This window comes from Salarias fasciatus, chromosome 5 (genome assembly GCF_902148845.1).
Source record: "Salarias fasciatus chromosome 5, fSalaFa1.1, whole genome shotgun sequence".
NCBI classification, from domain to species: Eukaryota; Metazoa; Chordata; class Actinopteri; order Blenniiformes; family Blenniidae; genus Salarias; species Salarias fasciatus.
This window is the reverse complement of record NC_043749.1, coordinates 15,556,509-15,567,807: the sequence shown is the minus strand read 5'-3', so window position 1 is coordinate 15,567,807 and position 11,299 is coordinate 15,556,509. Positions and strand designations below refer to the sequence as shown.

The 11,299-nt window shown below is 39.3% G+C and overlaps 1 protein-coding gene across 4 annotated transcripts; it reads left to right on the top strand.

Annotated features, from left to right (window-relative positions):
- The first annotated feature begins 932 nt into the window (after positions 1–932).
- srsf3a (serine and arginine rich splicing factor 3a) lies at positions 933–11,235 on the top strand. Of its 4 annotated transcripts, XM_030092847.1 has the most exons (8): positions 933–976; positions 5,586–5,753; positions 6,653–6,700; positions 8,052–8,262; positions 8,357–8,491; positions 10,021–10,053; positions 10,142–10,228; positions 10,584–11,235. In XM_030092847.1, the coding sequence occupies exons 3-8, from the start codon at positions 6,694–6,696 to the stop codon at positions 10,609–10,611; spliced, it is 501 nt and encodes a 166-aa protein (XP_029948707.1). In that variant the 5' UTR covers positions 933–976; positions 5,586–5,753; positions 6,653–6,693; the 3' UTR covers positions 10,612–11,235. The 4 variants fall into 4 exon arrangements, 2 of the variants coding, with proteins under 2 accessions (XP_029948707.1, XP_029948706.1); XR_003931579.1 differs by lacking the exon at positions 933–976 and having other exon boundaries at positions 5,423–5,753; positions 8,895–10,053; XM_030092846.1 differs by lacking the exon at positions 933–976 and having other exon boundaries at positions 5,523–5,753.
- Positions 11,236–11,299: the final 64 nt, after the last annotated feature.

Below are 11,299 nucleotides of genomic sequence, written 5' to 3'. Positions count from 1 at the left end.
TCTCTGTAATTGATTTAAACTTTTCCAAAAACCAGATATTTTCATTGAGAGGTGTATGAGCGCAGCCTAAAGTCCCATAAACTAATTTTACAGGCTTGCGTTTGTGGTTTGAAGATAATGGTACATTAGCACACCATTACACAGCGCTTGAATTGTAGTCAGTTTACTGACTGTTGCTTCGATTTACACTAAATCATATTTCTACATCAGAAAGTCTAAAAACTAAAGACACATCAAGCTGGTAACGTCTCGTAAAAAAGAGAGTGAAAGAAAACTCAGTCTCTTCTTTCAATGCATGAACTGTGACACTGAAACAGTTAACAGTGCATTGCAGGTTTCTGACGGGTGAATCCCACAATGAGGTGAGGACACTTGTCTGACCACAGTGCTTGCAGACAGCATGCAGCTATCGGAGGGAACATGATGATCTTGTTAATTATAAAGGTGACATAACACAACTGAACCTGATTCTGCAAGCCCTCGGGGATGCTGTCAGCCGGCTGAGTAATCTACCGAGCATCTGGTTATCGGAGGAAAGGGGGCTTCACACACTCGTTTCAGAACATTTAATTCAGGTTACAAATAAAGATATTACAGAAACAGAAAGATAGTGGTCTTGTGATCTGAATGCACGACCACAACCCCAGCATGCATCACTGCTCAGCTGAACTTCTTAAAAATAAAATGACTGTTAAAGAAAAAAAATGTCAAGACAGTTAAGTTCAATTCGGGTGGAGGGTTGGATTTCTTTGGTGTTTGTTTCTTTCGCCTAACTTTTCCACTGCAGTGTCCTGGTAGCTTTGTTGGCACTTCTTCCTGTCTTGTAGTCAAGTGGAGGTCAAAATGAACTCAGCTGAACTTAGCTGAACTGAAATGCATGAATAGATCACAACAGTGACACACTGCTTGTCTGGCTGTTTTCCTTCCTGAAACACCACGAACATCTCTCTGCGCTGGCGAAAGCATCAGGCTGATGGTAAAAATGGAAACTTGACGGTAAACCGGTTGCGTATACGGATTATACATCAATTGTTTTTTGTTTTTTGTATGAATACAGCAAACACATTTTCTACTATATAACTTCACATGTTCTTTTTCAATGCCATTTCGTTCCGTGGCTCATCTTACTGGAGCATTAAAAGTAATTTATTCCTCGCTAAAACGAAGAAGCAGTAGCTCTTTGTGGTGACTGAGTAACAAGTTTACTCAAGATTGTCTGAAAAACTGAAATCTCACAGGCAGTAGCAAGGATATGTCTGCCTGAATGAGGGTCTTGGTGAAACCAGAAGCATGCGGGTGAGTTCATTCAGGGATACAGGCTGCACAGTCATCAGGAAGTGAAACAGAACAGAATGTGCTGTACTAATCTGATTGAAAAACACTAGCCTGAGTGGATGCAGGAAAAAAAAGAAGAAGAGATGGTTCATTTCAACAGCTACAAGGAGAATCCTGTGGCCGCAAGGAGATATAAATAAAGACAACAAACCGAGCTTAACTATTCATTTGGTGATATAAAAGAAGAACGGAGGGGCAAAGTTAGGGAGGCACTAGCTCTCACACTAGCATGCGCGCTGCGACTGAAATAAAGCTGAGCAACATAATGCTCTTTGTTTGTGTTCTAGGCATCCGCGTTACGTACATGGCAGTAATCTCCTGAGTGATCCCGTTTATTCCTGAACTTTTGCCCCCTGAAGCAGGAGGTCTGCACTGCCATGTCTGCCGTCGCCCCTTAAATAAACCACTGAGCAACACTGCAGCCGTGAGTTAGACTTGAACTTTAACTTCAAGTTGATTGTTGAACGTGTTTCCTGAGGAAATGACTCAATATACCTAGTTGGAGTATTTACTCTGTGCAGGCAAGAAGATTTTTTTTTTTTATTGTGTCAAAGTTTATAAAGTGTTTTTTAAAATAGAGAATGTATTATGTGGATTGCTTTACATATAAAAACAATGTCCTTGATGAAGGCTTTTCAGCGCTGTAAATAAAGCATATTTAATTCTCAAAGTGCAGCTGCACCAAATCAGTGTTAAAGATGCGTTTTAACTTCAACTTTGAGAAAGATATTTTTGCTAAAACAAGTTCCTGAAGTCCCCTGTGTTGCTCCAGCAAACATTTAAGGTGTAATTTAGGAGCTTTTCTGTGAATGTTTTTCCCCACATGGAAATGCCACTGTGGGAGTTTTGTTGTTTTATAAGCTCTGAACTGCGTTACCCTTGTGAAAGATGAGTAAAGTGCGAGAAGACAGTTTTTGTTTGGACTGACTGACATTTGCTCTGTTTCTGCTTCTGTCCTGAGAGGAAGTTCCTGTATTTTCAGTGCAAAGAGGGGATCATTCTGGAGAAGCAGAGTGCTCTTAAACAACTCAACAGACAAATTATCACTGTTGCATCATTGCTTGTGCACAGAGTTTTGACAGGGAAAATTAACGTCTTACATTTGCTTGGGGACTCAGAGCTTCTAGCTGTTAAATATAGCTGACTTATTTGCAGTAAAATTAGGTGCGATTGAGCACTTAACCCTTAAAGTTGAATTCAGATCCCTGAAAAGAGGTCTGCCTGTAATTCACCAGGCACCCTAATGATTCTGAAACCTCAGCTCACCTCAGTGAACTTTAACTGCAGCTTCTGGAGGGATCACAACACTGACTCAACACTTCCCTAAAAATACGGAACCATAAGACCTTGGTGAAGGAAGGATTTACTGCAGGACCGTTGTTTTAGTTTTATGTGTGTGCTTCCAATAAACTGGAAACTGCATGTGACATATTTCCTGATTTGGTGTAACAACATTGCTTTATGGTCATTTCTGTATTTTACTGCCTTTGTCAAACACGTGAGCCCTACCAAGGTATAATATTTAATTAGTCACTTATATATCCGGCATACTTTATCTTCATATGTCACCATGGCAGCCCATGAAGTGTTAAAGTTGTGTTTAAAGAAGAGTGAGCAATTGCTCAACAATTCAGTTGGTTCTTCGGAGAACTCCCTGAGCACATAAAGCTTTTAAAAATGTAAACAGATACTTCGGATCAGACAGGCTAACAAACAGTTGTTGGTTGAAGGGAATTTACCAGAAAGGTAGCAAAGTTGTTAACAGATGAAACACAGTTGTTTCTGTGTTGTGATTCTCACAAAATGAAAACAAATCAAAGAAATGACACATTTCGTCATGTTTTTAAAACCTTTTGGTGTGTGTGTGTGTGTGTGTGGGTGTGGGGGGGGCTCAGAGGACATACATATTGTCAGATGGAAGATGCTCTTCATTTCATTATGTTTCTTCAAACTGTTTCTTCACTGCAGACATTCAGAAGAGATCGTTTGCGGTGTTTTTCTCCCGTTGAGCAATAACTCGGCCTGTCGGGTCTGCTCTCTGAATGTGAACAGCTGTTCTATATTTTACCTTTGTGGGGCCAAGATCACTGAAAGAAGTTCGTCTTGTTTGTTAATGAGAAAAATAGATGATGTAACGTATGTGTGTGTGTGACCCTGAAATGCAGTATAGAACATGGTTGAATAGACAGATGGATGGATTGATGTACAGTTAGGCATATTTTCCAGCATTAACAAAAGCTCCCTGTTGTTAGGTTCATTGTGGAAGTAATAGTCTTCCTGCTCAAGTACGTATTCTTTTTGTGTCCACAATAAAATACAGTTTTTGTCAAATCATATTTTTCAAACCACTTTAAGGTACATTTTTAGCCTGCTTGCTTTGTGAGTGCTAAAAAGAACAACTAATCTTATGACATTTCAGCAAAAATATTACTATATTTTGAAGAAATGTCAGATGAAACTAAATGAAGCTCTCAATAATAACAATACCTACTTCACAAAAAAATCATCCATTGTGACTGCAACCCTTGAAGAATTACTAGTTGCCTAACCCTTTGAGCCCAAGGCTATTTTTAAAAAAAGGTCTGGGTGGAAAAAAAAAAAACACCAACTAATATATATTCAGCCTGTAACAGCTGCAAGACACAAGGCCAAAATGAATAACCTTGGGTTTTCTGTAAGGATTTTGAAATGCAGTAAATCATCATGTACTTAGCACAGATGCATAAATGATCATTTTACATTTCGTCTGCAACTTTATGAAATTTCACACAATAAATGCTTACTTAATTTATTCACAATGTTTACATTTACTTACAATTTACCAAAATGAGATTATCTGCACAACTCTATTCAGTCAAAAGAAAATGTAAAAAGTCAATATTTTCTGGGAATGAATTTGGCACGTGTTCATGTTGACATTGACTTGTTCCCCCAATTTTTAATGTAAGTTATTCTGATTAAACAATATGCATATTGTTCATTCTAAAAATGAGGTTGGGGGGGGCGGATTAAAGACAAAGGAGAGGAAAGATTCCTTCGTCAAAAAGTGTGAGGATGGCTTGTGGTCTCTAAACCAAGTATTTTTCTCTACAGCAATTGAAGCGTCATGTTTCCATGTTTGGACTAATGTAATTACAGCTGCTGTGGTATATTGTCAGTTTATACTTATTCTGGTTTGCTTAGCTTATGTTTATCCAGCGAGTTGTTTATAGTTCTGCAGAGACTTTTATTATAGCAGTGCTCAGATTTAATTAAAATAAACTCAATTAAAGTGACTTTGACTGACTAGGACATGGGTGGGGTTGGCTGCATATTTTCCCCAGCTCATGCAGGATTAACAGTACCACAATGATATATTCTGTTTAGAATTGTTTAAATTCTTTCAAGTTGCTTGCTAAAGAAAAAAAAAAAAAGAAATATACCATTGATTCAGATGAGATGTTGCCATCTATACTTTAAAACATAAAAAAAACAGACCCTGCCAGACAGTGAGTGTCAGCAGTGAAAGCCCTGGGCCCCATGTCAATGTGTAGGCTATCACAAATGAAAAATTGGAAGAGATATGGATTGAGTTTGTAAAAAAACATACCATTAAAACATAAGCAATTTGGGAGATGGAAACCCCCAAAATGAATTGTTATTTTCCAATGTTGCAAGAGGAGGCACTTTTGAGTCCCATTAGTCCTTTCCATTTTCACCAAAATTAGAATAGATACACTCTAATAATCCTACAGCGTTGTTCAACACGGGGTAGAACACATCAAATAGGCAGAAAATTTGAAATATTCCATGAGTAAAGTTTAATATTTACAAGTTTTAACAATGGATAAATGCAATACAATACAATAGCTATTTAAAAGAAAGTTTACAAAGTCTGATAGTGGAGCCCTGCTGTGTTTTGGTGAAATGCTTATTTTGCTGTAGGTAACTGTGAATTCTTCCAGATATGTTAGACCTTAAGCATAGTGTGAAGTTTCCAGTCCATCAATGCATCTGATGCCTTCTTTTTTGGGATAATAAAAAAAAATTTCTGATAGAAAATTTAAAATCACTTACTTAGCTTAATTTGGCTTTGTTTCTTTGTTTTTGTTCTGAAACCGTATCCCGTCGTCAGAGCTGTTGACGTCTTGTAGACATCGGGCTGTGTTAATTGAAGCACGACACTTGTTCTCTATGAATAGACCCGCTTTGGTATTTCTGGACGTCACGCTGTTTACGTCTGTGGATGACCTACCGCTACATTCCAACAGGGGGCGCCGTGGGCGGTGAAGCCAGGCACAGGCACAGGCAGAAGAAGAAGAAAAGCGGTTCCTTCTTCCGTGTTGTTGTTGCTAATAAGCTAACAGGAGAAGCAACTCGGCCTCCGACAGTGAAGTCTGTAGATAATATTTTAGAGGAGCTGTGCCTTCAAATACACGGTGAGCTACATCTACCGAACATACACGCTAACTGGGGCGTTTCAATCCGTGTTTCCGATGTGCTCTTGGGCTATTGCGGGGTGTTTGTTAATTAGCCCTAAAATGCCATGTTGTTTCTGTGCATGCTCGCCTCTTGCCCATCCATCGTTAGCCCAGATACTACGAGAAATTAGTGTGATGCCGCCTATTTAGTATCGCAAGTAATCGCATTGTTGCAGTTTAATGAATTTGGTCTTTGTTTCTTTAACTTATGGTTGTGATATTTAAAAATGTGAAACGTCGCCTCGTCGCTTTGAGACTGAGAGATGATCGAACAGGTTGAACCACTTTTGAGAAAGCCTCGTCATTAAAGTACACTAAAGTTTCAACCTTGCCCTCATTTTCTAATTTGCATCTTCTAACTCGCCCAGTCAACCCAACATTTGCAGTTTTCAGTCACTTTAATAGCTAGTTATCACCCTCTACCAATGCGGAATTTAAATATAAATGCATGGTGTTAAAAATGATCTTATTTGCTTCAATAAATCAGCAGTACAGACGTCTTGCCTTCATAATTTGTAATAAAAACCAACCAAGTTTTGGACGTGTACTCCGAATTACTCTGTCTTAACCGGGGTTGCCAGTCAACATTTGTTCATTTTCTTACAATTGTCCATAATTTCCTATAACTTCAGATAACCTGGAAAAATACAAGTTCTAAATAAACAACGTTAATTTATACTTCACGGCAAATACTAATTCCTGCTTAATCAGGGGCACCTGTGATGTCGGCCGTCACGTGCTCTGTTGGGATGTTACATGTAACACAAAGGAAACGGATGGCTCCTGCAGTATTGTTTCATCAGGCAGCAGATATGCAAGTGTTAATATTGACCACTGCTTTTCTGTTATTTTTTCAGAATCCCCTGATCGTAGGACTTGTTTAAACATCGTAGCTGAAATGGGAGGTATGGTGACCCCTACAGTGATTGATTGTATTGTCAGTCAGTTTAAACTATTCTTGGAAACTTGTGAAAGGAACTTTTCTCTTTGCCAAAGGGATCAGCTTAGCACACACCAACATGCCACATTTTGTGATTAGGTAACAGATGATCGGTTTAAGTGGTGACATGCTGTTTGGCATTGGGTTCAAAGTTTAAGAATACAATAGAGCAGAAATGCTTCAATTAATTCCAGTGGCAAATTCTTGTAGCATAGCGTCACACAGAAAAGAACACAGAATAAATAAAATACAAGTTAAATATTAATATGGTAGAGTAAAATGTGTTAGTATATGCAGGGCTAGGCTAAGCAGTAACAGGTGTATCCAGCAGGAATAAAGTTAACAGAAAAATAAACCAAACACTGCTTAAAAGGAGGAGTTATAGAGTGCAGGAATGAAGGCTCTCCTGTGGCGCTCTATACAACACTTTGGTGTTATCAGTGTGTTGCTGAAGCTGCTTCTGCTGCCGACCAGGATGTCATGGAGGGAGGGAGCGTCATTGCTCAGGATGGACCTCAGTTAGACCAGATCCTCTGTCCATCTCTACCTCATCACTGATCTTTCTGATGAGTTTGAGCCTGTTGGTGTCAGCCACCCTCAGCCTGCTGCCCCAGCATGCAACAGCACAGAGGACAGCGCTCGCCACCACAGACTCATAGAGCACCTTCAGCATAGTGCAGCAGATGTTGAAGGACCTCAGCCACCTCACAAAGTAGAGACTGCTATGGCTCTTCCTTTTTTGCGTGATATAATAACCTGCATTTCTGTTTGTTTCTCCAATTGTTTGTCCAAAATATCACAAAGAATTGTCTTCTCTGTTGTAGAATCCAATACCATGGAACTGAGGATAAACATAGAATTAAAGTGCAAATCATAAATACTGCAAATAGAGAGTATGCTAAAATTGTTTTCATGACTTCCCTCTCTTTGACTACTGTCTCACAATCTTATACATTGATCACAGACTACTTAATGTAGAGTTAGGTGTGAACGTACTTGTTTCAAAAATACTTTACAGAATGCTGTTCAAAGTATATATTTTAAACTTTAGATATTGTCACCTCTCCATTGCATCAGCCAAGCTTTCAACTGTACTTTCTTCTGCATTACATGAAGATGTAATTGATCATTAGAAATGTTTGCCATAAAACAATGACTTATCCACCATTACCTTTTAATCATAGACAAATAAGGTGTAATGTCTTGCTTCAGAGCGTTGTAACCACAGAGAGATTTTTTTGAGAGCATGGTGTATAATATTTTCACCATCATCTGGAATCTGACGTGTGTTCTAATCTCGCTTCTACGTCTTTCAGACCCTGCTTTTCATCGAGACTGTCCTCTTGACTGCAAGGTTTATGTTGGAAATCTGGGCAGCAGTGGAAACAAGACAGACCTGGAAAAAGCTTTTAGTTCCTATGGGCCTTTACGAAGTGTCTGGGTTGCTCGGAATCCTCCAGGTTTTGCTTTTGTAGAGTTTGAGGACCCCAGGGATGCGTCTGATGCTGTGAGAGGACTGGATGGGAGGTAACGTCGCCTCAGCACACTGACTTGTGATTTCTGTCACACTGACTTTGAGGCACTTTGTTAAGAGATTGATGAATCTAAATCTTCTGTCCAGATTCATTAATAGCTGTCGAGTTCGTGTTGAGCTGTCCACCGGAGAGAAGCGCTCTGGCGGCCGTGGTCCTCCGCCATCATGGGCTAGACGCGGTCGGGACGATTACAGGCGCAGTAGTCCCCCAGTCCGACGCAGGTATGTATTTTCCACATTGCAAATATGATTCTTTTTGTTGTGCACCTTTATTTTATTGACTTTTTAAAGCAGATCAGGGTCATTCATACACTATAAAAGATTAGGAGCAATGAAGTACTGATAGCAGTAGCTGCTGAACAATAGTTCATCAGTCAGTAAAGAGTTGATTTTTCTGCTTCAGGTTTTAAAAAGGTGATCACTTCAATATGAGCTCTCATATGTGTGTAGAAACACAAAGCTCCACTAGAGAGAGATTGCTGTACGGCAACATCAGAAGAAGCAGGGTTCCCTCTTCTGCAAACATTTTATTGCACTCTTTTAGAATTAGTCTCCTGCAGGTGTACGTTTTGTTTTCTTCCTGAGTTTAGTTATCATCTATTAATAAAACTGAACCCCATTGCAGAGTCACCACCACGCTTCTTACCATCTGAGTCAGTCAACTAGTCCTCTTTCAGCATCATGTGGCTGCTGACCAGCGAGCCCCAATCAGCTTGGCTGGTGTTGTCACATGACCCAGGCGCACCGCCACCAACCTTTTGGTTCCTGAGCATGCGGTTCCCAGCTTCCTCCTGTTCTTCCTCCAACCTTTACCCAGTCGACAGCGCTCCACTTCACATTATCAGCCAGTCGGCGTCTTTACTCGATCTATTCTCTGCACATCTACTGTGTCAGCGGGAGCAGCCCTTGGCTTACATCCCTCCCCACCCCCCCAAAATCGACAGCTGCCCCTCCAACCAGCCACCAAGCAGCTTCATATCTCCAACATTTGCATCTTGTGGCAAATCCTCTCTACAATTCGACCCCACTCACCATCAGTCTGGCGTCCTTGCGTCATTTCTATCTTGTCAAATCCCCCAAAAATAGTAAGTTACTTTTATCCTGCTCTTTGTAGTTTCTGTGTGTGATGAAGCTTTTGAAGCAGCAGTTTTCCCTCAGTACATTTGTATTTTAAAGCAATTTCAGAGCTGCAAAATTTTCACAGTCAAGGAAAATGAGCATTTGGCTTTTAAGAAGTGAACTTTATTTTTTACTTGGTTTAATATTGCTGCTGAGAATGTTTTCAGGGCTCGACATTAAACTTCCCCGAACAATATATAAAGAAGGTCTTGTAAGTTTTTCTTTGACTTTTTTTGAAAGGTTTTAGGCACTATATGCAGTTTATTCATTTTTCAGAGCTTGAATAAACTTTGCATCCATATTTCTCTTCACATCGTGTAAAGACAGTTGCTGAAAGTTGGAGTGTACTACATAATTAAATTGACACAAGTCTTAATGTCGAGTCCTGATTTTTGATAAATATTCTGATATTTGGCTCTTTGATTGGCACTTCATGGGTATTTCTTCTTCATGAATTTACCCATTCATTCCATTGATTCTCAGACGAGGAAGTACGTGTAACCACGTTTCCACTAATGTATCCTGAGGGACACACACAGCTAAATGCCAAAGGTTTTATGTTGATGAAAGGTTAAAATAAATTCTTTCTTGATGTGTTGTCTTTTATTCTTTTGACCTCACCTACACCATAGATCCCCAAGGAAGAGGAGTAGCAGTCGCAGCAGGTGAGCTGACATCCAGCTGTCTTTTCTCGAAGCTGCACAATTGCTTTTCTAGGTGTATGTTTTTACTTTTTCTTTTTCCATCCTTAAGGTCTCCTTCAAGAGAGAGGCGCAGATACCGATCTCTGTCCAGAGACAAGAAATCTAAGCGCTCGCCGTCTCTCTCTCGCTCAAGGAGGTGAGTTTCTGGATTGTGATCGCTCTTTCATGTTTCTTCATACATGACAGTATTTCAGATATTTCCAACATTTTATCATAAATAAAATGATTATTGTGGCAATGCACAGAATACATGTGAAAATGATTTAATATAATTTAAATAAGTTTTAAATCCAACAGTTTCCTTCCATTTAATTTTCACAAATCAAATAAAATGTCATGTCGTCCAACTGATCCTCCCCAATATGTATATTTAACTATTAAACTTTGTATTGTTGGGTTTTATATTTATTGTTTTGACTCTGGATCCTACCGTAGTTCTTATTCATGTTGTATTTATTTGCTTCTTTTTTCCTTTTTATTTTTTTTAACAGCCGCTCCAGGTCTGCTGACAGGAAATGAGGAGGATGTTCTTATTCATCCACAGGACTCTGCTGTTGTTGCTACAGTTAAACTTTTTGTTGTCCTGTTTTTCTCTTTTCGGTTTCGTTTGCTCGTTTTGCTTGAGACGGTCTAAAGTTACTCAGTTGGGCCTGTGAAATGATTGACAAAGGGTTGAGGGTTTTCTCCTTTCTATCATGACATGAATTTGAGATTTTACAGGGATATTTTTTTTTTCATTACTTAAAATCCATCGTCTTACCTTTGCATGTTTTGTAAAAGATGGCTGAGATTAGTTTTACATGAACCAATCACTTTTAATTGTTGGAGTAAAAGTTCTGTGATGGTTTTGTTCTTGCTGCATTTTAATTCTCGGTTAAATGATGTTCCTCTCATCGAGTCGCTGTGGGATGCAGTTCTATCGAGCTTTGTACCAGTAAGAGAAAACAGACTCAACCAATGCTGTTCATTTCAGTGTTGTTTGTTGGCTCGCTCAAAAACATGATTGGTATCTTTGTATTTTGCCTACAGCGTGTTACCTTTGCTAAATGCCGCCACCCCACTTTGCTTGACTCTGAGCTCTGACAGTTTGTGCCGATGCAGTTTAACTTGTTCAATAAATGTTTTCCACGGTGACACCATGCATCTTTTTGTCTGTATTTTTAGACGGTTAAACGTTTTTGAATAATACACTGGAAAGCCAGATGTT